The following is a 23,440-nucleotide window of genomic DNA, read 5'->3' as shown; positions in this document are numbered from 1 at the left end:
TCGAAACCGCGTTTCTCATTTGTTAGCTTATTGCAGGGATCGTGCTAGGCTGTGGCTTTGCTCGATCACTGAGTCACATCCGTATATCTTTCTCGAATCAGATCGGGCAGTGGAAAGTTGTTGGTCCGACCTTGACTATCACTTCACATCATAGATTCCCTCATCGAAGCCTTCCACCTGCATCAGCATCATCAAGTGCCCACTGGAGCTTGAGTCGTCCCACGAGCCTGTCCAGTCACCCTGAGGCGGCAAGACTCGGCAGTCAGACGTGAGATGGTACGTAGTTGGAATGGAGAATGGAGATCCATGGTCCACCGTGCCGCATGGGGAGGTGGACCACGCTTGATTGTATTCGTGACTGCCTCCCGCAGAGCTAAAACTGAACTTTGCCTTTCCATGTGTTCCCTGGAAATCGCGAGAAATTAATATTGAAGCAGCCAGCCTCGTCGCCGTTCTGAAATAGGCCTGGGGTTAGAATGGTTTGAGGATTGGAGTCAAGACTGCGATGTCAGTCAGTAAGAAGCTTGTTAATCAACTGTACTCTGTCGAAAGCAAACTGACATTTGAGGCTACTGTACCTAGATAATAAGCTTCTTTGGCTTCATTCTCTTCTCCGACTTTACCGACCGCATCAAACTACCTTAATCTCCCTAGTGCCTTTTATTTGATACACCACCCAACATTAAATAACATGGTGAGCCTACACAAGAGGGATCATTTCGCCCATCTATCTTGCGGCAGTAAAATCATTGAGAAGCATCGCATTTCAATGACCCGAGATGGCTAAGAATTAAAAAGAACCCTTTCTCCAGTAATCGATTGATTCGCGGGGTGTTGGAGCGAGCTTCCAAGGCTCAGAAGTGAGCTCCTCCGAAGCACAACAACGCGCCAGAGAAAAACAGCCTTGCTTCGTCATTTATTCTCTGCTCCATCCAATCGTTGGGAGCACACGTCAGCCTTGGGCTTTTCCAGCACCCGCCCCGATGCGAACTCTCAGCATCTCAACTTCTTGTCCAATTAATTTCCTACTTTTCATGCATCTTCGCTTCCTAGCAGGTACCCTGTCAAACGCTCTTAGCCTATGGTTTTGAAAATTGGCTGATCGGTCAAAACTGCTCCAGGAAGGCGATAGGGCGCACGTAAGGGTCAGTGTTTGCCAAAAGAAATCGTACAAACAGTCTTGCTCCAGCGCTTGTTTTCCCCATTAAAGAAAGCTCCAGCTTTTTGGTCGGTTCGTGCGACACCGTAGACATTATAAGACTCTTTTCCTTAGCAACCATCTCTCACGCAAGCTTCTCTTCCCCCCACATTATATTCGAACATCATCTTCTCCAGCATTTAGTGCCCCATTTTTACCTTATTTTCGTCTCAATTCACTATTATTCGGGTCAGGAAAACAGCGAGCCACTCTCTTCTCGCGCTAACACCTAAAGGCTATCATGTCGAGCGGCGGAGGCCCACCCCAGCGGGGCGGCAGCCGCGGAAAAGGTAACGACCGTGGTAAAGGACCAGGTGAAAGCAGAGCTCGCGGTGGGAGAGGACGCGGGGGCTCTGATCGTGGAGCAGACCGTGGAGGTGGCCGTGGCCGAGGCCGTGGCTCCTCTCACGATCTACCATATCGTCCAGCGCAAGACCCTGGCAGAAATGGCTTCAGAGGCCGTGGTGGTCGCGGTGGCCGTGGTGGTGGTCGGGGAGGTGGACACTTTGATCAAGGACCCCCTATCTTCACGTATGTCACTTCCCTAGGTTACTCGGTGGTTCAGGTTGACTTACGCACGCTTCTATGATAACCAGCCCTGCCGGAGACGTCCCATCACCGAGCAGCAAGATCACAAAGACAGAAAATTCCCTGGTAGCAGCCCTCACCAAAAGCAAGAAATCGATTGGATATCCCCAGCGTCCCGGCTATGGTACACAAGGGCGAGAAGTCCACCTTTTTGCCAACTACTTCGAACTAAAGTCTGTTGGCAAAAGCCTGTACCGTCACAGTATCGAAATTGATGCTCTGTCAGCCCGCGAGCCCGCGCCTAAAAAAGCAAGACGGATTATCTGTCTGTTGCTTGAGGAGGAGCCCTTTTCGGAATTCCGCCCCAGTATTGTAACGGACTACAGGTCAACTATGATTTCACATTTGAAAATCTTGGACCAGCAACAAGGCCCAGTTACGTACGATATCGTCTACCGGGGTGAGCATGAGGATGAGCCGCCGAAGAAGGTAGAAAAATATCGAGTTACCCTCAAATTCATTGGTCAGGTTGACCCTACAACACTTCTCAACTACCTGACTTCCTCCAATGCAGCTCAGATGTTCGAAGAAAAGGCCGACATCCTGCAAGCACTGAATATCGTGGCCGGCCATTACCCCAAATCCTCTACGTCCATTGCCTCTGTTGGCGCCAACAAACACTACGCAATCCAGGCTGGCGCCGCCGAGAGGTTCAACTTGGGTGCCGGGCTTGAAGCTCTTCGGGGGTATTTTGCAAGTGTTCGTGCTGCGACGGCACGTATACTGGTCAATGTTCAGATCAAATATGTCGCTTGCTATGAAGATGGGCCCCTAAGCCATGTTATTCGCCAGTTCCAACTCGGAGGCAAGAAGGACACTTACAGCTTGAAAACGTTTCTCTACCAACTCAGAGTCCGCGTAACTCACATCGAGAGAAAAAACAGAAAAGGAAAAGTGATTCCAAGGATGAAGACCATTATCAATTTGGCAACTTCCCGGGATGGACACTCACTTCCGAACCCACCAAGGGTAAAAAGGTGGGGTGCAGGCCCGAAAGAAGTCGAGTTCTTTTTGGATGCTCCAGGTCAATCGAGTCAACAGACCAGCTCTAAGAGCAAGAAGGGCAAGAAGCCGGCTGGCCCCGAGCCGTCAGGGTCGTACATCACTGTTGCAGACTTCTTTAAGCAAAGTAAGCACCCTATTTGCAGATTTTCCCATCTCAAAAACAGATCTAACCGCTGCACATGAAGACTACAATATCCAGGTGGACCAGAAAATGCCAGTTGTGAATGTGGGATCCATAGAGAAGCCGTCGTACCTCCCAGTAGAAGTCTGCCAAGTCGAGGCTGGCCAACCAGCAAAGACAAAGCTTTCACCCAACCAGACAAGAGAGATGTTGAAGTTTGCGGTTCGATCCCCAGCACAAAATGCCTCGTCGATTGTTACAAAAGGGATGGAAACACTGGGACTTGGGGACCCAATCAACGCCACTCTGGTACGTATATTTCTTATATTTCTCACTCACCCAAACGCAGGATACATTTCTAATGCCTTCAATGTGAACAGGCGAAATTTGGTATACAAACCAACCCCAGTCTAATCACGGTTCCAGCGCGCGTTCTTCCGCCGCCCAGTGTGCATTACAAGGATTCCAAATCATCAAAGGACAAGCGGATTGATACCATTGGTGGCAGTTGGAACATGAGGTCGATCAAGTTTTCGACCACCTCTAGCCTCTCGAACTGGACTTGGATCAATATCACACAGGGAAATAGGTCACACTTTGCGAATCAGGAAGAGTTTGAAAACTGTCTTGGAAAATTCACCGCGAAGCTTAAAGAAGTTGGAGTCGATGCAAAATCCCCACTACCAGGCACCGAGGTTGGATTGGAGCACGAAACCTTTGAAAGGGAAATCAACGATGCGATTGGTGACCTGATGAACAAACATAACCCGGAATTGATATTGACGATTCTCCCATTTAATGACACCAAAATCTACAACTGTGTTAAGAAAGCCTGTGATATCCGTCATGGAGTGCGCAATGTCAATGTTCTCGCCGAACGTTTCAAAGGATGCAACGAACAATACTTCGCGAATGTCGGCTTGAAATTTAATCTCAAGCTCGGTGGTATCAACCAAGTTGTCAAAATGAAACAGCTGGAAATCATTGGTCAGGACAAGACAATGCTCCTCGGTATTGATGTCACTCACCCGTCCCCCGGCTCCGCCAAAGGTGCGCCCAGTGTCGCAGCCATGGTCGCCTCTATCGACTCCTCTCTCGGACAATGGCCAGCAGAAATCCGTGTCCAGAAAGAAGCTCGCAACGAGATGGTCGACGCTCTCGACTCCATGCTCAAGGAACATCTCCGCCGCTGGGCCAGTAGCCACAAAGATGCGTACCCGGAGAACATTATCGTCTACCGCGATGGCGTCTCAGAGGGTCAGTACGACCTTGTTACAAGCAAGGAACTGCCTCTCCTTAAAGCCGCCTGCAAGGCAATTTACCCGGCCGCTTTAACCGCAAATAACTTGCCTCGGTTCTCTATTATAATTGTCGGCAAGCGTCACCATACACGCTTCTATCCTACCCGCCAGGAGGACGCTGACCGTTCCAACAACCCCAGCCACGGCACAGTTGTCGATCGCGGTGTCACTGAAGCTCGCAATTGGGACTTCTTCCTCCAGGCTCATACCGCACTCAAGGGAACTGCGCGCCCAGCACACTACTACACCGTGTGGGACGAAATATTCCTCAACCTGAAGCCAGCCCTTCCCGCGCAAAACGCAGCTGACATCCTCGAGGAAATGACCCACCACATGTGCTATCTATTCGGCAGAGCAACAAAGGCTGTCAGCATCTGTCCGCCAGCCTATTACGCCGATCTAGTCTGCACTCGTGCCCGGTGCTACCTAAGTCGCGCGTTTGAACCAGGAACCCCTAGCGGCAGTGTCATCGGCAGCGAAGAACCCGGCGTCACAGTTGAGAGTTCAGAAGTCTCGATCCATCCTAAAGTTAAAGATACGATGTTCTACATCTAGAACAGGCAATCGCGCTGTTGTCCTTTCTTTTCCGAATTCATCATGCTATTTGTGTCGGGCTAGTAGGTGTTTGCTTTTCGCCATTCTCGGAATTTTTGAATGTATAGTTGGGATTTCCTGGACTTTGGGAGCCTGGATCTAATTTTTATTTTTATTTCTTTTTTTATTTCTTTTTTTATTTCTTTTTTTATTTCTTTTTTTATTTCTTTTTTTATTTCTTTTTTTATTTCTTTCTTTATTTCTTTCTTTATTTCTTTCTTTATTTCTTTCTTTTTTGTCTGAGTATTAAATACCTAATTAGCGTTTTTTAGTTCCTTTAATATCAGAATGGCAATTTGTTGACCCTGGCGATATATATACATTCTTGTTCTTCCGCGCTTTTAGGCGTCCCCAAGTCCCCACCATGTACATATTAGGTAGCAAAACACAAATATTTGTATAATGATATACGCCGTAGGTTTACTTGATGATTTATCAATTCTTATTTCTTTTTGTGTATCAGGTATTCATATTTACCATCACTAAAATACAGAGTAATCAATCATAAAATCGGGTACGGTACTCTTGCACAATAAAGAGTCAAAAGTAAATACGAACGGAGTATCAAACAAGTAAAAGACGATAATATCAAGTCAGACAGAGAATGGCATAGGAAAAGAAATACAAGGCGTGTACGCGTAGACCGACGGGCTCAATAGCAGCAAGTAGGATCTTGCAAAAACATGCGCAAACAAAGACCGCCGAGAGTTAGAAAAAAGAAACGTAGGTACGTAGTGTATCGATGATAGTCATATATCCATGCGGGCGTTGACCAATTCCTTAACCAGCAGTTCAGTATCTTCCGGTATTTTTTGTGAGTTTGTATACTGTTCCTTTTTCCAGGTCGCCATCATGGGCTTCTGCTGGACTGCTCGCTCATCCTGCGTGGGATTGGGTTTACTCTTCCTCATCAAAGCCCCAGCTTTTTTGATTCACGTTGTGTAAAACCCGACGCTGTGGGGGTGTGGCCGCCTTGCTTGGCTCTGAGGTGCTATTGTAGGGATTCCAGGATGGCTCCATCATCTTCATGGCCTTGACTCGATCCCCCGAGGGTTTCTTGTTCTCGTGGCTGACATCGCCTTCGGTTTCTTGAGGTTCGTCTGTTACCTCCCAGTGGGGTTCGAAGTCCTTCTTGCGGTTGGGCCCGTTGTGCACGACAGAAAGAGGTCGTTCTTTGCTGGCTTGCTTCTTAGTGTCCTTCTCGGCCTCGACGTCATCTTCTTCGCCGTACAAGGTGTTTTTATAGAGCCCCAACCCCTTGTTTTGATATGATCTGATGATGCGCTTGTTGCCCTGCTCTTCGTCACCGTCTGTGATCTGGAAGTGAGTCTCGGCGTCACGCCGGGGCTGCACAACGCGGGGCTTGGCTGGCGGTGAATCCTGCTCGGGCTCATCGTCGCTCCAACCAAAATGACGGACTTCTTCACCTCGGGGTTTGCGTTGCGGTTTCTGGGGAGTCGAGAAGTCTTCAAAATCCCAGTTGTTGATGTGGCGGGAGCCTGGGCGTGAGGCGGGAGCCTTGATTTCACGGCTGCTATTGTCACCACCCAGCTCGAAGTGTTCGAAGCGTTTCGGGTGCGCGCGGTAGGCAATCTGTTCTGGCTTCTCACGAGCTACTGTCTCATCGTCATCGAAGATGCGAGATGGACCGAAGTTCTTCCCGGCGCCGACTTTAGGGGCGACCGGGGATTCCTGCTTCAAGTTCTCGTCCTCTTCGGGCTCGAAGATACGCGATGGCCGGAAGTTCTTGCCTGCGCCAATCTTGGGAGGAACGGCGCGGGGTCGCGAGGGTGTCGCATCGGGCGCATCATCGTTTCCTTCGTCACCTACAAAGAGCTCATTGTAATCACGAGGCGGAGGTTTGGCGGAGGCGGGGGCGCGAGGAGGCTGCACCTGCTGTTCGCGGTCTTTGCTAGGTGAAAGTAGTTCGAAAAGTGAGTCGGCTGCATAGGGATCCTTGATGCGTTTTTTTCCGGGCGAAGGGGGCGCTGCCGGAGCATCATCCTGGTTCTCTTTCGCGGCAAATGAAGGCTCAGCCTGAGCTACTGGGGGAGGGAGTCCATTGTCAGCGGGAGCCGATGAGGACGCGACCTTGATCAGGCGAGTCTGCTTGTCCGCGTCGCGAACAGGCCAGTTTCGAGCCCGGTTTCCAATGACTTCGACCTGTTTTAAGAGGGAGGCCTGATCCCAGTGGATTCTGACGCTTTGGATTTGATTCTGGGAATTGAAATGGACGATATGGATCTACAAGCAGAATGGCTGGCATTAGTAGTCTACTCATCGGAGAATTTTGGGTCATGGGGAGCGCCCACCGTGGGGAACTTCACGACGCGATCGAACAAGAACGTCTCATCCAGGTTGGGAAGATAGGCTCCACCCCCAGTAAGGAACTGAAGAGAAGTGTCGACATCCAGAGAGAGCGCGTTAGAGCCTTGTACTGAATCAATGACCGTCTGGGAGTTGATCTTGATTTCCTGCTGTTTGGTGAGGTGTTTGGTCACTTTGTCGGCCCCCTTGAACTCGGTGGTGGAGGTGATATAGATCAGGGACACATCAGAGGCAAGTGACGCCGGGTTGGGCGCAGCCAGAAATCTCTGGTACACGTCCTTGAGAGACATTGCGAAATTGAGGATTTCGAGGAAGAAAAGGGAAAAGGAAAGTAAATAAAAAAGGTTGCGGTTCAGAGATCAAGGAGGGGAACGGTTTGTTTGGTTGAGCAAGCCACGAACCACGGTTTGACAGCCGTCGCCCAAGGACAATGTTTTATTATTAGACGGATCGCGGTGTCTGGGGAAGACAGAAGAATGCAGGAATGAACACCAGCAGTGAGAAAACGAGGGTCTGGAATTTGTTTAAGGTTGTCTCTGGCTTCCTTTATGATTGAGTTTCAAGAGAGGAAGGACCAGGGAGACTCGACCAGTTGAACACACGAGGCTCCCGGTTATTCGGCTGAGCTGGGCGACGCGACAGGCCCAGGTCAATCATAATAACAATGGGAAATGATACAAAGAGGCCGGTTCTTCAAAGTTCCCTTGATAATTACCCAAATACCGGCCAAGGAAGCCCCAGGACTGGGGATTCCACATGCGCCGGATGCACCAGTGTTTCACCACTACGCCCGTCCCCAAGCCGCGTCTCTCAGGCAACTGCGAATAAAATGAGAACAACCATAATAATAAATCGTTATTATTGTGCTCTATAGAAGACGCCTTAGACTTCATTCCATCCAGTCTCCAATCTTATTGTGTATCCGTATATTGCCCTCTAGATAGTCATTGCTCATAAGCACCGCTCTACTCTGTACGTACTACCCCAGTGGGGTGCCCCGCGAATAGATCTGCACCAGCCAAAACAAGATCGCTTTTGCTTCAATAATTGGCAGTCCTCACTTCGTATGGGTGCCGCGAAAGAAGAGAGTATGGCTTGCAACTCTTCCATCCAATCCCTGTCTGGCCAAAGCCCAGAGAGTCTCACATGATCCTGTCGAGCAATTTCAGGGACAGCTTTTGCGGCCCGATAAGTGTGGTACTTGCGAATAGAAACAGAAAACTGAACGGCGCTGTTTCGCGGGATTGTTTCAATTATCGTAATCATCATAAGCTCGCAAGCTTCGTGTTATTATAGCGGTCTGTGAGAAGAGGGCGGCGTATGTTAGTAATGATTTGACACCAGGCGCGAAGCAAAACCCACCCTAGGTAATCTTCCTTGATCGTCCCAATCGCGTTGATAGCAGCAACGTCCGGTTTGACACCAAGAATCTTAAGTCGAAGGTTGGTGCCCTTCTCGATGACCTGATCCGCATGATCAGTGTATTGTGGTGGCACTGTGTTCGGCTCCCATTTTATGTCGGAGGGAATATTCTTGCAGACAAGTTAGCATCTAGATAAACAACAATTGTGATAGGCAACAAGAAGAACGTACCTTGCGCGCAATGAAAACCGACAACGGGCCAGCCAGGGTGAAAATCCCTGTGGGCTTCACTGACGTGACAGAAGCATCGACCTATAGACGTTGTCAGACTCGGTTTATGGTTGACCGGTCTAATACATACTGTCTCCCCGCGGAAGGGCTTCCAGATAATTGCTCGATATTTGATTGTGTATTCAGCCTGCCCGTTACTCGGGAGCACTCGCCCCTCGCCGATGTCCACCATGTCCATGACACATATCACAAAGTGGTCTCCGGTACATCGCCCCTCCTCCTCCTCGTTTAAGCGATTGATGAGATATTCGCGCACATTTGGACCGAAGTACGACGGATGTAATGAGATAACTTTGGTCTCTTCTTTGAGGAAAAACATGGCGACGACTTCTTAAATTCGGCGGTCAGTTAAGCCGAGATCGGAGGACAACACTGTTGCAGTTCGATGTCAAATTTGGTAGGTCCAGTGGGAAAATTTTAACGGCGTGCCTCGAAGGAATACGCTGTATCGATCGCAGCGGCGAGTTGCGCTGGGATAATGACCGGAATTGCTGGCACAAACGACTAACGACAGAAAAATCAATACTTCATGGCCGCTCGTAAAACGAGAACAGTAAAGCTATAGATTTAGAGAAAGGAGCGCACGGTCGAGGTATCAGTCGCGACCAGAAAATCCCCCACGAAGGTTACTTTTGTAGGAAGAACCAGCAGATCCAGCAACAAAGCTCTCGTGAAGCCTCGCCTGGTCCGATCCCACTCAACAAGCTCCAGATGGTCACATGACTTTGATGATCCTTTATCCGCTCAGTACAATACGATACGTCAGGCTGCGCTCTAATTTGCGGAATTTCCTCATTTTAGTATGTCACAATACGTAATACCAGCCTCATCCTACCTAGTATGCAGGACCTCGGTCTGCACATGACGTTTGTGCAATCATCTTTTGATTATTCGCTGGGGCTGGCTCCTGGCTCAGACGATGACTTACTTATACCCTCTAGGATATTACTCTGCGGGGTCTCTGCCCTCATCTTATACTTATTGACTTTTAGCGTGCCGCTGTCCTGTTCATCAGCTTTAAGATGGCGTTGAACCTTGAGAAGCAGCTCCTCTTTGTAAGTCTTTGGATGGAATGGTCTTCAAGCCATGGGAGATTTGCTCACATCCACCTATAGTACGGTGCATACCATAACAATCCAGTTCGTTTCCCCCTCTCCTCTGTCACCGCGAAACCCCGACTGACTCCAGTCCAGGTAAACGTTGCAATTCATATAACATGTGTCCCAATACTGCTGTTTACCGGGATCGCGATGGTATGCTCCTCAAATACACCAGTACTTGAACCGGATAATGTCAGTCTAATAAGATCTTGCTTCCGACATCTAGGCATCGAACTCGCCCCCTCTCTTCAAGCTGCCTGAAGTCCTTCAGTTCGAAAATCTACCGCCCAACGTCGGAACGATCGGAGCGCTCGTTTATACGACCTTCTATATCCTTTTAGAGCCGGTAGCAGGGGCCCTAATCGCGCCGCTGCTCATTGGGGGCGCGGCATTTAGCAACCACCTTCTAGCTACATACGGAATGACAGCCAACTACTGGTTTGGTGGGATCCATGTTGTCTCCTGGCTGTTGCAGTTTGTCGGCCACGGCGCCTTTGAGGGTCGTGCTCCGGCTCTGCTGGATAACTTGGTCCAGGCTTTGCTCCTTGCCCCCCTCTTCGTCTGGATGGAAATTCTCTTCTTCTTCGGCTACCGCCCTGAGTTGAAGGCACGGTATGATGCTAGTGTGCAGAAGGAGATCGCGGCATTCAAGGAGAAGAACAAAGCTGCGAAATGATCGGCCCAGAGGCCTGAGGGGTAAGGGGCTTTAATGGCTATACTTGGTGTAATTATTTTTATGATAGGGTCCGTCAGTTGCTGTTTGCATGAAGCGTTGTGGTTGCGCCGAATTGAGATAGTTATTTGGGACTAGTTTGATTGTTGTGCATCTTTAACTGGATAAATTGCACAACCGCCGCATCGCCTGGACTTTCAATATTGGAAAATCCACCTCGATATTATTGTTCATTATCTCAAGTTGTTGAGGATGCAGAAAGCAGTTACTCGTCGATTAGTTACTTAGTTACTAGCGGATGGTGATGTCAACCTCACGCGGGAACTTTGCGAAATGAAAGGAGCTTGGAAGGACCCGAGGGAAGGACTCGAGAATTGGGGAAAGCAATAATCAAGTGACGGGAACCAACCAAAAGGGCACTCCCGAAAAACTCGGAAGAACTCATATTTCTAGTAATATAAAATTAATATTGTACTTCACTTTCGAGAAATGCTCCTTATTGCGGGTTGTCCATGCTCTTCATTGCCGTGGTTGCAGGAGCGGAGGGAATGACTAAGCTATTACGATGAATATCCGGCGATCCGAAAAATACAGACACGGTGACCAGAAGGGAAAAACTGGGACTGCCAGCTGTCCGGTCCGGGAAACCTCCCGACCAGCAACGAGAACACCGCAGGTCTTTGGGAAAGCCTGCTTAGAAAATTTACTCAACAAATAGAATTAAATAAATTATTGTAAAAATCAATGATTTTAAAAAAGCCGTGCGGCTGTATTGTAGCTCGACCCGTGGGAAGTCGTTTTCTTGGGGTGTCCCGTGAGCGCACTAGGGCGGGTTCGGAGGTTGCTGGGCACTCGGCAAAAATAGGCTTAGTCCCAGTCCTGAGAATCCTCCCAACCCCGACGACAAAGCTCTCCTTCCATCCATCCACACTCCTCCTCTCCTCTCACCTCTTCCCCCAATTACATCTCTTCTTCAGAGAAACCTTTCTCCCTCTCCTCTGAACCCTTTTCACAATGTTCAGGAACGCTCTGCGGCAGTCTAGCCGCGCCGTCGCGGCTGCCTCTGCCACTGGCAGGGTCGCCTCGGTGAGTCCTATCCCTGTCGAAGGTCGACGATGACGACTCAATTTGCCCGTTTCCCATCCGAAAGTCATCTCAATGAGAATGTCAATCGCATCTCTTGACATCGCCCTCGGTTCTATAACACATTCACGCGTTGTGGTTGCGCTTCGTCGAAGCTAACAGAATTTGCTTCGGTCAACAGGTTCGCGCGGCTGTTCCCGGCCCCCTCTCTGCTGCCTCCAAGCAGGTCCGTACCTATGCCGCTGAGGCCAAGGCTTCGCCCACCGAGGTCTCTTCCATCCTCGAGCAGAGAATCCGTGGTGTTCAGGAGGAATCCGGTCTTGCTGAGACTGGACGTGTCCTTTCCGTCGGGTACGTTGTCGCTTTTACCGGATGAAAAATTTGGTGTCGGCTGCGATATCACTGAAAAAGCACCGCAAACCGTCTGCAATCCGTAACGATTTTCTGAGTATCATTGGCTAACTTGAGTTTTTATCGAATAGTGACGGTATTGCCCGTGTTCACGGTATGACCAACGTCCAGGCTGAGGAGCTGGTTGAGTATGGATACCCACATCACGTATTCCATCTTGAATAACATGACTAATTATTCAACAGGTTCGCTTCTGGTGTCAAGGGTATGTGCATGAACCTTGAAGCCGGCCAGGTCGGTGTTGTGTTGTTCGGTTCCGACCGTCTCGTCAAGGAGGGTGAGACCGTCAAGCGTACCGGAGAGATTGTATGCCATATCAAGCGATGTCCTTCCATTTAACTATACTAACAATCAACTAGGTCGATGTCCCCGTCGGCCCTGAGCTTCTTGGCCGTGTCGTTGACGGTCTTGGTAACCCCATCGATGGCAAGGGTCCCCTGAACACTAAGACCAAGAGCCGTGCTCAGCTCAAGGCTCCTGGTATCCTTCCCCGTCGCTCCGTCAACCAGCCCGTGCAGACTGGTATGAAGTGTGTCGACTCCATGGTGCCCATTGGCCGTGGCCAGCGTGAGTTGATCATTGGTGACCGCCAGACCGGTAAGACCGCTGTCGCTCTCGATACCATGCTCAACCAGAAGCGTTGGAACAACTCCAACGCCGACGAGAGCAAGAAGCTGTACTGTATCTACGTTGCTGTTGGTCAGAAGCGTTCTACCGTCGCTCAGCTCGTCAAGACCCTTGAGGAGAATGACGCCATGAAGTACTCTGTCGTCGTCGCCGCCACAGCCTCCGAGGCTGCCCCCTTGCAATATCTTGCTCCTTTCACCGGTTAGTCAGCCCCTCATCCCCGCTTTAGGCTCCGCAAGAAGAAGGTTGCGGCTCTGGAATCTGCGGTTTTCACAGTTTAGCACGTCTTAAGCATATTTCGACCATGGTCAAAATGCACGTGCCCGTTCTTTCCGAAGTTGTGAAGTCGAATGTCGATTCTCAACTGCGGCCAAAGGCGGTCAACATTTTGCCGATTTTCGAATCTCCAATTTCCAATCTTGCATCTTCAACTTCTCACCATCATCACTGACAACATTTTATCGAATGTTTCGCTAACATATTACTTCTATTTTAAAAGGTGCCGCAATTGGGGAGTGGTTCCGTGATAATGGAAAGCACGCTCTCATCACGTACGATGATCTGTCGAAGCAGGCCGTCGCCTACCGTCAGATGTCTCTGCTGCTCCGTCGTCCCCCTGGACGTGAGGCCTACCCCGGTGACGTCTTCTACCTTCACTCTCGTCTCCTCGAGCGTTCGGCCAAGCTGAACGATAAGCACGGTGGTGGTTCCCTCACTGCCCTTCCCGTCATTGAGACCCAGGGTGGTGATGTCTCTGCCTACATTCCCACCAACGTCATTTCCATTACCGACGGTCAGATCTTCTTGGAAGCCGAACTTTTCTACAAGGGTATCCGTCCCGCCATTAACGTCGGTCTTTCCGTGTCCCGTGTTGGTTCCGCTGCCCAGGTCAAGGCCATGAAGCAGGTTGCTGGTTCCCTGAAGCTCTTCTTGGCTCAGTACCGTGAGGTTGCTGCCTTCGCTCAGTTCGGTTCCGATCTTGATGCCTCCACCAAGCAGACCCTCAACCGTGGTCAGCGTCTCACTGAGCTTCTTAAGCAGAAGCAGTACTCCCCCATGGCTGTTTCGGACATGGTTCCCCTCATTTTCGCTGGTGTCAACGGTTTCCTCGACAACATCCCTGTTGAAAAGATTCTCCAGTGGGAGGCTGACTTCCTTGCTCACATCAAGAGCAACCAGCCTGAGATCCAGGAGACCATCGAGAAGGAGGGCCAGGTCAGCAAGGAGCTTGAGGCCAAGCTGAAGGAGACCCTCTCCAGCTTCAACAAGTCTTTCAACGCATAGGTGAGCAAGCGACATAATTGTTGATTAGCCTGCCATGTATTGTTCCATTTCCTGACTCTGTGTGTATAGACAAGATAGCTTGTACAATTGACTCCACTGTTTTGTGTTTTCTCTTCAAGGCTTCGGGATGGACGGGTCGAAACACCCTAGTATATCTGTAGCTGGGAAGCAAAAGCCACCGGTGGTCTCAGCATAAGGCTGAAAAGATGAAATAATATCCTGTACGTTTAGATGTTTTTCTGCGACAGAGGGCAGTATCGGACAGAACAACCTCGTGAGTTGGCAAGTCCCATGGGAAAAGGAGTTGCGTACTCTTTGGTTGGTTCTCGGCTAGGATTCCTTTGTCTACATATATGCACTCGAATATGATTTCCTTTGTTTGTTTCTACATTTTGATAAATCTCGCAATGAAGCGATGTGTTGCGATTTCTTTCACTGTAGCAATACCTATAAAATGTGTGATCTGACCCTGGCAGCACCTTCAGAAACAATACAGACTAACTCTCAGAAAGTTCTCCCAACAACGCTTAAACTTGAGATGTTTCGAAAACTGTGCTGGAACGCGTGACCCTATCGTTTTTGTTTCACTGGAGATGGCCTTCGTACATAACGGCCCCAACGTGTTCCTCGCGCTGATGGGTACAACCAATTGATAGATCAAGTACGTATATAACAATAGAAGACTCAGACAATAAGACCCTACGTAAATGATTCAATGCTCCGGTGAAGTGTGATGAGGTCACAGAGAGGACTGGCTGAATGCGGGATGACCGTTTATCGATAAGCGAATGGGACTTCCGGAACTAAATTTTCAAGGCCCCTCCCCCATTGTGTCAGGGAACGGCATTGACTCATTCCCAGATCTCTTGTCCTCGAAATCGATCATCTGCCTGCGCACAACAATGGCTACCTCTACAGAACCAGCTCCGACCTCTTGCAAGGTCATGCTCTCAAAGCATGTCGCCAATGGCTTGCTAGAGGAAGTCACCGAGGGCGTGAAGACCCTAGAGAAGCCGCCTCACCTGGTGGGATTCCTGGCGAACAGTGACCCCGCGGCGCTGATGTATGCGCAATGGACTGAGAAGACATGTCATGAAAAGTGAGCATTCTTTCGTATCTTTTTCTATCTTGCCATTGGCTTTGGATCATGCTTCGACCATTTCATGGATAACTCGCGCCTTGCGCGCTATCCTCGTTATACACATCGTAGCTAATGTAGACCTATCTTCTGAACAGTGGTTTTCGCTACTCTCTCCGTGAAGTGCACCGTGATGCTCTCGAAGAAGCAATTCTGGCCGCCAATGTCGATCCTGAAGTTGACGGCATCATCGTATACTACCCTATTTTTAACAACCGTCAAGACCAGTACCTGCAGCAGATCGTGGATGTATCCAAGGATGTAGAGGGTCTTAGCCACCGCTATATTTTCAACATGTACCAGAACATTCGCTTCCTCGACCCGGAGACCAAGCGTCAGAAGTGCATTCTTCCTTGCACTCCTCTTGCCATCATCAAGATCCTGGAATACCTGAACATCTACAACACAATCCTGCCCTATGGAAACCGGCTGCACGGCCACACGATCTGTGTTGTAAACCGCTCCGAGGTTGTCGGCAGACCGCTTGCTGCTTTATTGGCGAACGATGGCGCTTGCGTGTACAGTGTCGATATCACTGGCATCCAAAAGTTCTATCGAGGAGAGGGATTGAAGAAGGGCAGACACGACGTGGAGGAAGTAGAAGGCAAGGAACTGAAGGACATCGTTCCACTGTGTGACACTGTCATCTCTGGTGTACCTGGGGATAAGTACAAGTTCGACACCAGCCTGTTGAGAGATGGTGCTGTGTGCATCAACTTCTCCAGTGAAAAGGTAGGCGTTCCAGATTGATCGTTAAATGCATTATGCTGATACACTTTTGAACAGAACTTTGGCCCTGAAGTGAAGCAGAAAGCCTCTCTTTTCGTGCCGTCAATTGGAAAGGTCACCATCGTTGTTCTGCTCAGGAATCTGCTGGTAGGTTACAAGCCCCTCAAATGGTACAGAGGTGTCATAGGTCTAACGATGGCCCAACAGAGACTCATTCAGAACAAGAGGATGGATGATATCAAGCCCGCAGCCGCAACCGAGCGACCTGGAACCCTGGAGGCTTCTTCATAGAAGAACTTGTTTGTTGGACTGTCTGAGCCAACGAGCCTAAACATGTTATAAAGCGTATTCAAATAGAGATTTCCCATGTTCATTATGCTAAGCTTTCATCTTTCTACATTTGTATAGATTTCGTTTGTCATTCTGATATCTTAGACTTGAAAGATATAAAGGTTCGCTGATAGAAACCGACCCATTGAGTGCAGCAACAGTCATGATAATTTCGAAAACTTGCCCAGCGTTATATTTTGATCCCGAAAGTAAGGTAGTATGGCAGCATCCATGGACAGGAATAGAAGGGGTCCTGCAATTTCGATACCAGAGAAGCGCCCACTTGTCGCAGCAGGTATTTCGGTTACCTCCGCCTTTTCGCACTCTTCTCTCCGTTGCTGTCAGACTCCTCCACTCCCACAACGCTAGCTACACCACCAGTCTTCTTTTCAGTTTCCTGAGCAGCCAACCCTAACACCTTAATCTCCTTGGCAAGCCACTTGCGCAAAGGGTCCGGGTGAAAGGTACCGTCGGCAGAAAACCAAGCTGTGAATGGTGTCTCGATTTCCTTCTCCTCGAGAACGGTATTTGATGCCGATTTATACTGGACTCGTAGCATGTAAAGCGGCGTGTGCTTCTTAACGGACGAGCGAATCGATATCTATTGCCGTGGCGTCTTCGTATTAGCCCAGAATCCAACAGAAAGAACACATAAAGAGACGGTCTCTCCGATTTAACGAAAATGAGAAAGAATAGGTAGACACATACTGTCTCACCAGAACCGCGCTTTCCCCGGAAGACTTCGCTGGCCTCAACCGCCCAAATCCAGTAAGTGAGAATCGAGTTCAGGATGAAGTACGAGGTCACGGCGGCAATGATCCATGGCGACTGTGTCGCTTCCCAGCCTAGCTTGCGGTCTGCGTAAAATGTGAATGCAGCAATTGCGACAGCGCTGTATCCCACGACAAAACGGACAGTTGTCTTGAAGTGGTCTTGCTTGAATGTATATGGTTGTGGGAGGGTTGATAAATAGGGGGCTAGGGCATCATCTGTTGTTGACTTGAGGTCTATTACCACCCAAGACAGTTAGTATAGGTGTAGATATTTGACTGCGTCTGTTGAATATTGGGCTAGATATTGTTGTAGACGTGGGGAATCGCAAGCTTACCATTGGAAGAGTAAACAGGCACCTTAGGTGCCGCTGCTGAAGCCATCGTAAGATCCGCAGTCTTCGAGATATAATACAGAAGGTCTCAAAAAAATTCACGAATAGAGATTGAAAAGGAGCGGAAGTTTCTTGCAGTGTGGTATGTTTGCAGCTGATGTATGGAGTTGCGGCGAGCTGTCCCTTTCGGAGCTAAAGCGGCAGTATGCGATTCCAGCGCCCGCCGCCTTGTCAGACCTTGTGGGGATCCAAAGCCCCGGGACTTCTAGACATCACCAGCTATCTTGCATACCAGGTCACCATCCCGTCTATCCAACATGGCATTGCAAGGTGTAGAGCAGACGATCCTCAGGGATCCAGCTCTATTGTGCGTACTTTCCTCTTCCTATTCTTACAATTGCGCATCGTTAGACGGAAAACTGACTCGAAACGCGCAGCTACTGGATTTTAATTCCTATTACTGTTGTCATGGTAAGTCTCATTTCTATATTCATGAATCGCCTATTCCTGACCTATTCAATAGATTTTGACTGGTATGCTACGCCACTATGCCACAGTTTTGATGAACACTCCCCCAAAGCCTGCCTCAACCCTTGCCGAGTCCCGCGAACGTCTCACCCTTTTCCGCGCCGTCAATTTACGTAACCACGCCTCTGCCGTGCTGTCGAAAGAGGCCTTTGAAATGCGAAAGAATTACCTCGTTGCTGGCTTCCAGAACGGCGAGTTTCTCAAGGACCCCGAGAACCGCGGACAACCCCCCGCCAATCCCATGTCCGATCCTGCCGCTATGGAGGGCATGATGGGCATGATGAAAGGGAATATGATGATGATGATTCCCCAGACATTGATAATGAGCTGGATCAATGCGTTCTTTTCAGGATTTGTTATTTGTAAGTTGTTTCCTCTCCTTTGCGGCATATAACGGGTGCTAACAGGGTCTGTCCAGTGAAACTTCCATTTCCTCTCACAGTGCGCTTCAAGTCGATGTTGCAATCTGGTGTCATGACTCGTGACTTAGATGTGAGATGGGTGTCGAGTTTATCGTGGTACTTCCTGAATTTGTTCGGTCTGCAGTCTGTTTTTGGGTTTATTCTGGGCAGTGATAATGGTGAGTTCTTTTCTTTTCCTTATATTATCCTCTTTTTTTTTTTGCGCTTTATGGACGTTCTTGGCTAATTGATTGATTAGCTGCCAACCAAATGGCTCAGCAAATGGGGCAAATGAACCCCGCTGCCCAGGTAAACCCTTTCCAGCCTGGACAGGATCCGCATAAATTGTATTTGAATGAAGCAGAGAACCTAGAGGTAGTGGAACATTTCTGTATTCTCGACGGCATTGAGGAGAGAGTTCTGCGCAAGTATGGTTCTGCTCAATAGTGGGCTGGGACGAGTCTCCCAGCGTGCTTCCAATTTTTTATTTTATTTCCTACCTTCACTGAACGTGGTGTTGTGTGCTTTGACGCAGTTTGACTTGGTGCAAAATAATAAAGTATATAGAAAGTTACGGTATACAATCATGGCAGAATACTAGCCCTGTGTACAGAATGATTAGAAGCGATATAAGTGCAAAAACTACTTGCGTACACATTTCATAAAGTCATATACTCAATTGCACATTTATCGGCGGGAATAATTGACGACACCGTTCAGTGTCCACACCTCACCATTCGAGACTTGCTCTGCAATAGTCTCAACCTGAATACCGCTTGGCTCAATCTTAAACATGTCAGTCAGCATTTGAACATTCATCATTGAACCATAAATAGAAGAAACCAAAGGGATACTCACATATATCCTATCTCCATCTTTCTTCCACTTTAACTTATCCCCCCCAAGAGTTTCCGCTTCCTCTCCCTCTTTCCATGGGCTTTGCAGAACAATATGAGCTGAGACAAACCGTTCCAGGTTGCGCTTGGCCCGATCTTGTCCTTCATCACCTTCATACGCCTCTATCTCTCCAAATTTCTCGTAATCCTCAGGGTTTTCCCAAGGTTTGCGAGGGAGGTCTTGGATAGCGCTATTGCGAGGCGCCAGAACTGTTACACTCCGCGACGAGTCATTCAAGCGACCTTCCACGGACTCAAACTGTCGAGTGAGCGACGAGAAGATATTGATGCCGCGGGTCTTGGGCAGGACATCAGATATAACGGGTTCACCGCTAGCGCTTTGCATCTTGAGATCTTCGTCGGTATGTTCGAGTGCTGCTCCCCTTAGTGGTACTTGATGGCTGAGCCACTCTTTGACACCTTCAAAGCCCTCTAAGCTTCGCTCGTGACCTGCACGGGGCTTGTTAAGTAGTGGTTGCGGAATACGTTTGCGTAAAGAGAGGGATGGTAAACCCCACGCCTCCGATACTGTGCAGTATAAGGCGAGGAAAATAAAAGTCACCGTAGTTGAGAAATGCCGCATGTTAAGTTCACGATCTGGGAAACCGACGTCTTGTCAGGCTTTCTTGACGAGCTCGATCTGCTCGATGAACGAATTCCATGACGCAACACCCCCTTCGCCATGCGACCACTCCCACGTGATTCCGCGGAGCAACTGAAAGTGGGATATTGCACGTGACATATCGATAAGGGCCTTTGGAGACCACAGAAAAGCATCATGGGTATTTCAATTGCCCCTGCGCGTCGTTGCTGAGGTTGATCCTGAAAATGTCGGCCTTGCAGACGTTCATGCTAGTCGTTGACCACGACAAACAGGAAGCTAGACAGATTGCCGAGCGAGTTGCCCAAGGTAGTGCCCCTCCACAAACTGACACTGAGGTTGCCATGCGCTAATCTTGTGGCATAGATGTGGAGAGCAAGAAGACGACCCTCGTTGAAATTGTACAGTCGCTGGGTGACTATATCAATGACGAAGACCCACTCCTCCGGGGCAAGGCCGTTTCGTACCTGACCGCAGTGATTAAAGCCCTTCCTTCAAAGTTCCTCACGAGACAACAAGTTCAGGTCCTGACGACGTTCTTTTGTGACCGTATTGAAGATGGAGGTGCTGTCGCTGGACTCGAGACACTACAAAAGTCGGATAGGTTTACAAAGAGCATGGCCGCGGAATTAGCGATGGCGTAAGTGCTCTCCATTCTGTCTTCTGTGCGAATGGCGGCCAATGGCCCATATAATATATGCAGCGATAAGAACTAATGTGTGGCATACAGACTTTTCGCGAATTTTGGTTCCCTGCAGTCTCGTGCTCAATCGCAAAGATTCCAGGTTTACCAGTTGCTAAATGAACTGATGTCCAATCACCGAGCCGGTACGTCGCGACGCCACTTTGCTGCATTCCTATGCTAACCGGCTAGTCTTGCACGAAATGGGTGATACGTCTCTTGTTGGGACCGTTGATCTCATGACAGGCGAGAAGGACCCGCGCAATCTTATGCTGGTATTCTCTATTTTGAAGGTGATCATGGTTGAATGGGACATTTCAAACCATGTCGAGGTAGGCTTTTCTTTCTGATTTCAATGGTCTTGACATAGTAACTAAGAAAGAAAGGTTTTGTTTGATTCTGTTTACAACTACTTTCCTATCACATTCAGGCCACCACCAAATGATCCCTATGGGATCACCGCACAAGATTTGAAAGACCGCTTGCAGGACTGCATTTCTTCAACGAGTCATTTCGCTCCGCATGCTATTCCGTCATTGTTGGATAAGCTGGATTCAACTTCCCTGAATGTCAAGGTATTCTATTGTTATTTATCCTTGTGCTTCCATCGATTGTGTTCTAATAAGTTTGCAGAAAGATGCACTCAATGCGTTAATCGCCTGTATCGGTTCATATAACGCGGATACCGTGTCAACATATTCAATCACGATATGGGAGACTCTGAAGTTTGAGATCCTGAACGCCCAAGAAGAATTTTTATCCGAACTTTCACTTAAGGCTTTGCATGATATAGCGAAACGTTTATCGGAGGGCGTGACGGAAATATCCGATCAGTTGCCTCTGGCTCAGTACCTACGGCCGATAACTAAAGAATGTAATGAGCAGCTGCGAGAGCCCCAGCAAAAACAAGCCAAACCCGCCCAACAGATTCTGAAAGCCGTATCCGAGGCTTCTCCAGCCTCCTTTACTCTCATTGTGCAGGTTGTCGTTGCGCCCCTCCTGACGCTTTACCAGGGAGCCGACGGGATCACAAAACAGCGTGCCCTCCTGGAAACATTAACATTGCTCTTCGAATCCGCAATCACAGTATTTGGAGAGTGGACAACGATGGATCCTGACGTATCTGCTGAGAATCCTCTGATAGAGTTCAAAGACCAATTCTCGGACATATTCGGTCAGGCCTTGATGGGCACAATTAAAGAAGAGGTTTCCTTCCGCGTCTCTGCTTTAAGAGGGTTCTTGCGCCTGTCAGCCTTGCGCGACTACTTCCACGATTCCGAGATCGGTCTATTTGTGCAATATCTTAACGAGATTCTCTTAAAGGAAGAGTCAGTCGGCCGCGATGACTTGAAAAAGGAGGCCATTGCTGCCCTAGCTGAAATCTCAAAGTATCAGCCACGGCTAATAATGGACATTACTTTCCCAGCCTTCGTGGCAACGCTCCCTGACTCTGATGAAGGGACGGAAGCCAACTATCTTTCGACTCTCGAAACTTTGGCGCAGATAAGCGTTGAGAAGGCCATTTTCGAGACATTGGTACGCCGACTGCTAACTAAATTGTCGCTACTGCTGCAGAAGGAGCAGCCAGGATCTGCGGCCTATCCAAGAGCGATCCTCTTGACGATCTTCTATGTTATGAACCAGAGGAAGCTAGAAGGCGACTCAAGTTTAGATATGTATTATGACAAAATAGTGGTTGCTATGTGCCAATGCGCAGCCGCAACGGCTTCAGGCAACGCAGTCAATAACGTCCTGGGCGATACTACGGTCCTGGACATCTTGGGAAGGCTATGTAACATCATTGTTAGAGCCCTTCCAAGATCAAAACAGGATGAAGTTACGAAGAACATTTACACTTTATTCGCTTCTCCTGATGACTTCCAGCCTGTTCCATTCGCGCAGTCGTCAGCCGATCAGCGACGCACAATGATCCTGTCAACTTATCTCCTAGCCGGTCTACCAGCAGACTCTACTCTACCTCATGGGATTTCCGAGCTTCTCTCAAACACCGTGAAGCTCTCGGTAAACGAAACCGAACCACAAACTCAGATCTCCATCCTTCGCCATATTGCCCTCCTTGTAAACAAGTTCCTTCTCAAACCAGAGCTAGGGGTGGCAACCAGTTTACTCGGCTCCCTTCTCCCTGTTGATACCACTGCCCCAGAGTCTCAAAGCCCAGAGACTATCAAGACGATATTCTGGCTCTCCAAGGCCCTCATTCTCAGGCTCGCTCCTACAACAACCCAAATACTAACTTCGCTCTTATCTCTCCTGTCTTCCCCCTCTGAAAAAACAAGCACAACAGCGTCCCGCGGGTTTGGGATCCTCCTCAAAGATGACGACGTCCTTTCTACCACAAACGGCGCCAACATCCGCCTCCTGGCAAAACAGCGCGTCTTCACAACACTAATCCCACTTATCTCTTCCAAGATTCGTGAAATAAACATCACAAACACCACCGACACTACTGCAGCAACATCAACAACAGAACACATCAAGCCCGCACACCTAACAGCCCTCTCGGGAATCTTATCAACCATCTCCGCCACCCTCGTCATGCCCGAACTCCCCACCCTCCTCCCACTCCTCTTACAATCCCTTGATCTCCAAACAGCAGACTCGCAAGCAGTCCGAGCCGCAACACTGCAGACGCTTGCCATCATCATCCGTGAGAGTGGTGTCACAGTCATAGACGAATGCGGACACGTCCAAAGCCTCGTTTCGAGACTTCTCAAGACAGCCGAGCACAAGTCGTCCAGCAATGGAGAAGGCATGAAGATAAACTCACCCCGACTTCGTGTTGACGCGCTCAGATGCTTGTTCTTACTCGCGCAGCCGCCGAATGCGGAAGGTGCTCCTGCTGTTTCGAAGAGCGGGAAAGTGTCGCCTCTTCTGCCGGTGCGGAACCAGGTTCTTCGCGCTTTGGGGTTTGTTCTTGATGACCCAAAGCGTGATGTACGGAAAGCTGCTGTTGATGCCAGGGGGGCTTGGTTGAGGGGTATTGATGTCGTAGAGGAGGATGATGATTGACCGTAGAGCCTGTGCGTTTAAAAAAAGAAAGAAA

General features: G+C 49.1%; 10 protein-coding genes across 10 annotated transcripts; 6 read left to right on the top strand and 4 right to left on the bottom strand.

Moving 5' to 3' along the window:
- The first annotated feature begins 1,178 nt into the window (after positions 1-1,178).
- Positions 1,179-4,788, top strand: ASPSYDRAFT_688147 (putative RNA interference and gene silencing protein (Qde2)). The gene is made up of 4 exons (XM_040850449.1): positions 1,179-1,729; positions 1,795-2,915; positions 2,977-3,221; positions 3,293-4,788. The coding sequence occupies exons 1-4, from the start codon at positions 1,440-1,442 to the stop codon at positions 4,766-4,768; spliced, it is 3,132 nt and encodes a 1,043-aa protein (XP_040706906.1). The 5' UTR covers positions 1,179-1,439; the 3' UTR covers positions 4,769-4,788.
- A 916-nt stretch (positions 4,789-5,704) lies between these two features.
- On the bottom strand, positions 5,705-7,425 carry ASPSYDRAFT_145694 (uncharacterized protein; the record flags this gene model as incomplete). Its single annotated transcript, XM_040841552.1, has 3 exons — positions 5,705-6,499; positions 6,581-7,051; positions 7,120-7,425. The coding sequence occupies 3 exons, from the start codon at positions 7,423-7,425 to the stop codon at positions 5,705-5,707; spliced, it is 1,572 nt and encodes a 523-aa protein (XP_040706905.1).
- Positions 7,426-8,226: 801 nt separating this feature from the next.
- On the bottom strand, positions 8,227-9,231 carry ASPSYDRAFT_688033 (DNA-directed RNA polymerase II subunit RPB7). Its single transcript, XM_040850446.1, has 4 exons — positions 8,859-9,231; positions 8,729-8,809; positions 8,498-8,667; positions 8,227-8,435 (listed from the first exon to the last, which is right to left on the bottom strand). The coding sequence occupies exons 1-4, from the start codon at positions 9,105-9,107 to the stop codon at positions 8,426-8,428; spliced, it is 510 nt and encodes a 169-aa protein (XP_040706904.1). The 5' UTR covers positions 9,108-9,231; the 3' UTR covers positions 8,227-8,425.
- A 708-nt stretch (positions 9,232-9,939) lies between these two features.
- Positions 9,940-10,927, top strand: ASPSYDRAFT_41825 (2-hydroxy-palmitic acid dioxygenase MPO1). The gene is made up of 2 exons (XM_040846348.1): positions 9,940-10,041; positions 10,115-10,927. The coding sequence occupies exons 1-2, from the start codon at positions 10,039-10,041 to the stop codon at positions 10,562-10,564; spliced, it is 453 nt and encodes a 150-aa protein (XP_040706903.1). The 5' UTR covers positions 9,940-10,038; the 3' UTR covers positions 10,565-10,927.
- Positions 10,928-11,537: 610 nt separating this feature from the next.
- ASPSYDRAFT_41823 (F1F0 ATP synthase subunit alpha) lies at positions 11,538-13,966 on the top strand (the record flags this gene model as incomplete). Its single annotated transcript, XM_040846347.1, has 6 exons — positions 11,538-11,647; positions 11,826-11,995; positions 12,127-12,183; positions 12,241-12,361; positions 12,415-12,883; positions 13,182-13,966. The coding sequence occupies exons 1-6, from the start codon at positions 11,576-11,578 to the stop codon at positions 13,964-13,966; spliced, it is 1,674 nt and encodes a 557-aa protein (XP_040706902.1). The 5' UTR covers positions 11,538-11,575.
- A 902-nt stretch (positions 13,967-14,868) lies between these two features.
- On the top strand, positions 14,869-16,124 carry ASPSYDRAFT_28701 (methylenetetrahydrofolate dehydrogenase (NAD(+)); the record flags this gene model as incomplete). Its single annotated transcript, XM_040844547.1, has 3 exons — positions 14,869-15,065; positions 15,203-15,836; positions 15,891-16,124. 3 exons carry the CDS (start codon positions 14,869-14,871, stop codon positions 16,122-16,124), a joined length of 1,065 nt encoding a protein of 354 aa, XP_040706901.1.
- A 343-nt stretch (positions 16,125-16,467) lies between these two features.
- Positions 16,468-17,317, bottom strand: ASPSYDRAFT_146011 (signal peptidase complex subunit 2; the record flags this gene model as incomplete). Its single annotated transcript, XM_040841580.1, has 3 exons — positions 16,468-16,764; positions 16,872-17,170; positions 17,272-17,317. 3 exons carry the CDS (start codon positions 17,315-17,317, stop codon positions 16,468-16,470), a joined length of 642 nt encoding a protein of 213 aa, XP_040706900.1.
- Positions 17,318-17,585: 268 nt separating this feature from the next.
- On the top strand, positions 17,586-18,644 carry ASPSYDRAFT_143796 (ER membrane complex subunit EMC3; the record flags this gene model as incomplete). The annotated part of the gene is made up of 5 exons (XM_040841375.1): positions 17,586-17,635; positions 17,706-17,739; positions 17,792-18,158; positions 18,215-18,376; positions 18,457-18,644. The coding sequence occupies 5 exons, from the start codon at positions 17,586-17,588 to the stop codon at positions 18,642-18,644; spliced, it is 801 nt and encodes a 266-aa protein (XP_040706899.1).
- Positions 18,645-18,884: 240 nt separating this feature from the next.
- ASPSYDRAFT_129852 (uncharacterized protein) lies at positions 18,885-19,965 on the bottom strand (the record flags this gene model as incomplete). Its single annotated transcript, XM_040840548.1, has 2 exons — positions 19,056-19,965; positions 18,885-18,983 (listed from the first exon to the last, which is right to left on the bottom strand). The coding sequence occupies exons 1-2, from the start codon at positions 19,674-19,676 to the stop codon at positions 18,885-18,887; spliced, it is 720 nt and encodes a 239-aa protein (XP_040706898.1). The 5' UTR covers positions 19,677-19,965.
- ASPSYDRAFT_145495 (MET18/MMS19 family protein) lies at positions 19,922-23,406 on the top strand (the record flags this gene model as incomplete). Its single annotated transcript, XM_040841524.1, has 6 exons — positions 19,922-20,003; positions 20,061-20,334; positions 20,425-20,522; positions 20,569-20,708; positions 20,763-20,951; positions 21,010-23,406. The coding sequence occupies 6 exons, from the start codon at positions 19,922-19,924 to the stop codon at positions 23,404-23,406; spliced, it is 3,180 nt and encodes a 1,059-aa protein (XP_040706897.1).
- Between the last annotated feature and the right edge of the window lie 34 nt (positions 23,407-23,440).

Source organism: Aspergillus sydowii (assembly GCF_001890705.1).
Source record: "Aspergillus sydowii CBS 593.65 unplaced genomic scaffold ASPSYscaffold_2, whole genome shotgun sequence".
Classification (NCBI taxonomy): domain Eukaryota; kingdom Fungi; phylum Ascomycota; class Eurotiomycetes; order Eurotiales; family Aspergillaceae; genus Aspergillus; species Aspergillus sydowii.
Note: the sequence above shows the minus strand (reverse complement) of the source record. Positions and strands in the feature narration are given on the sequence as shown.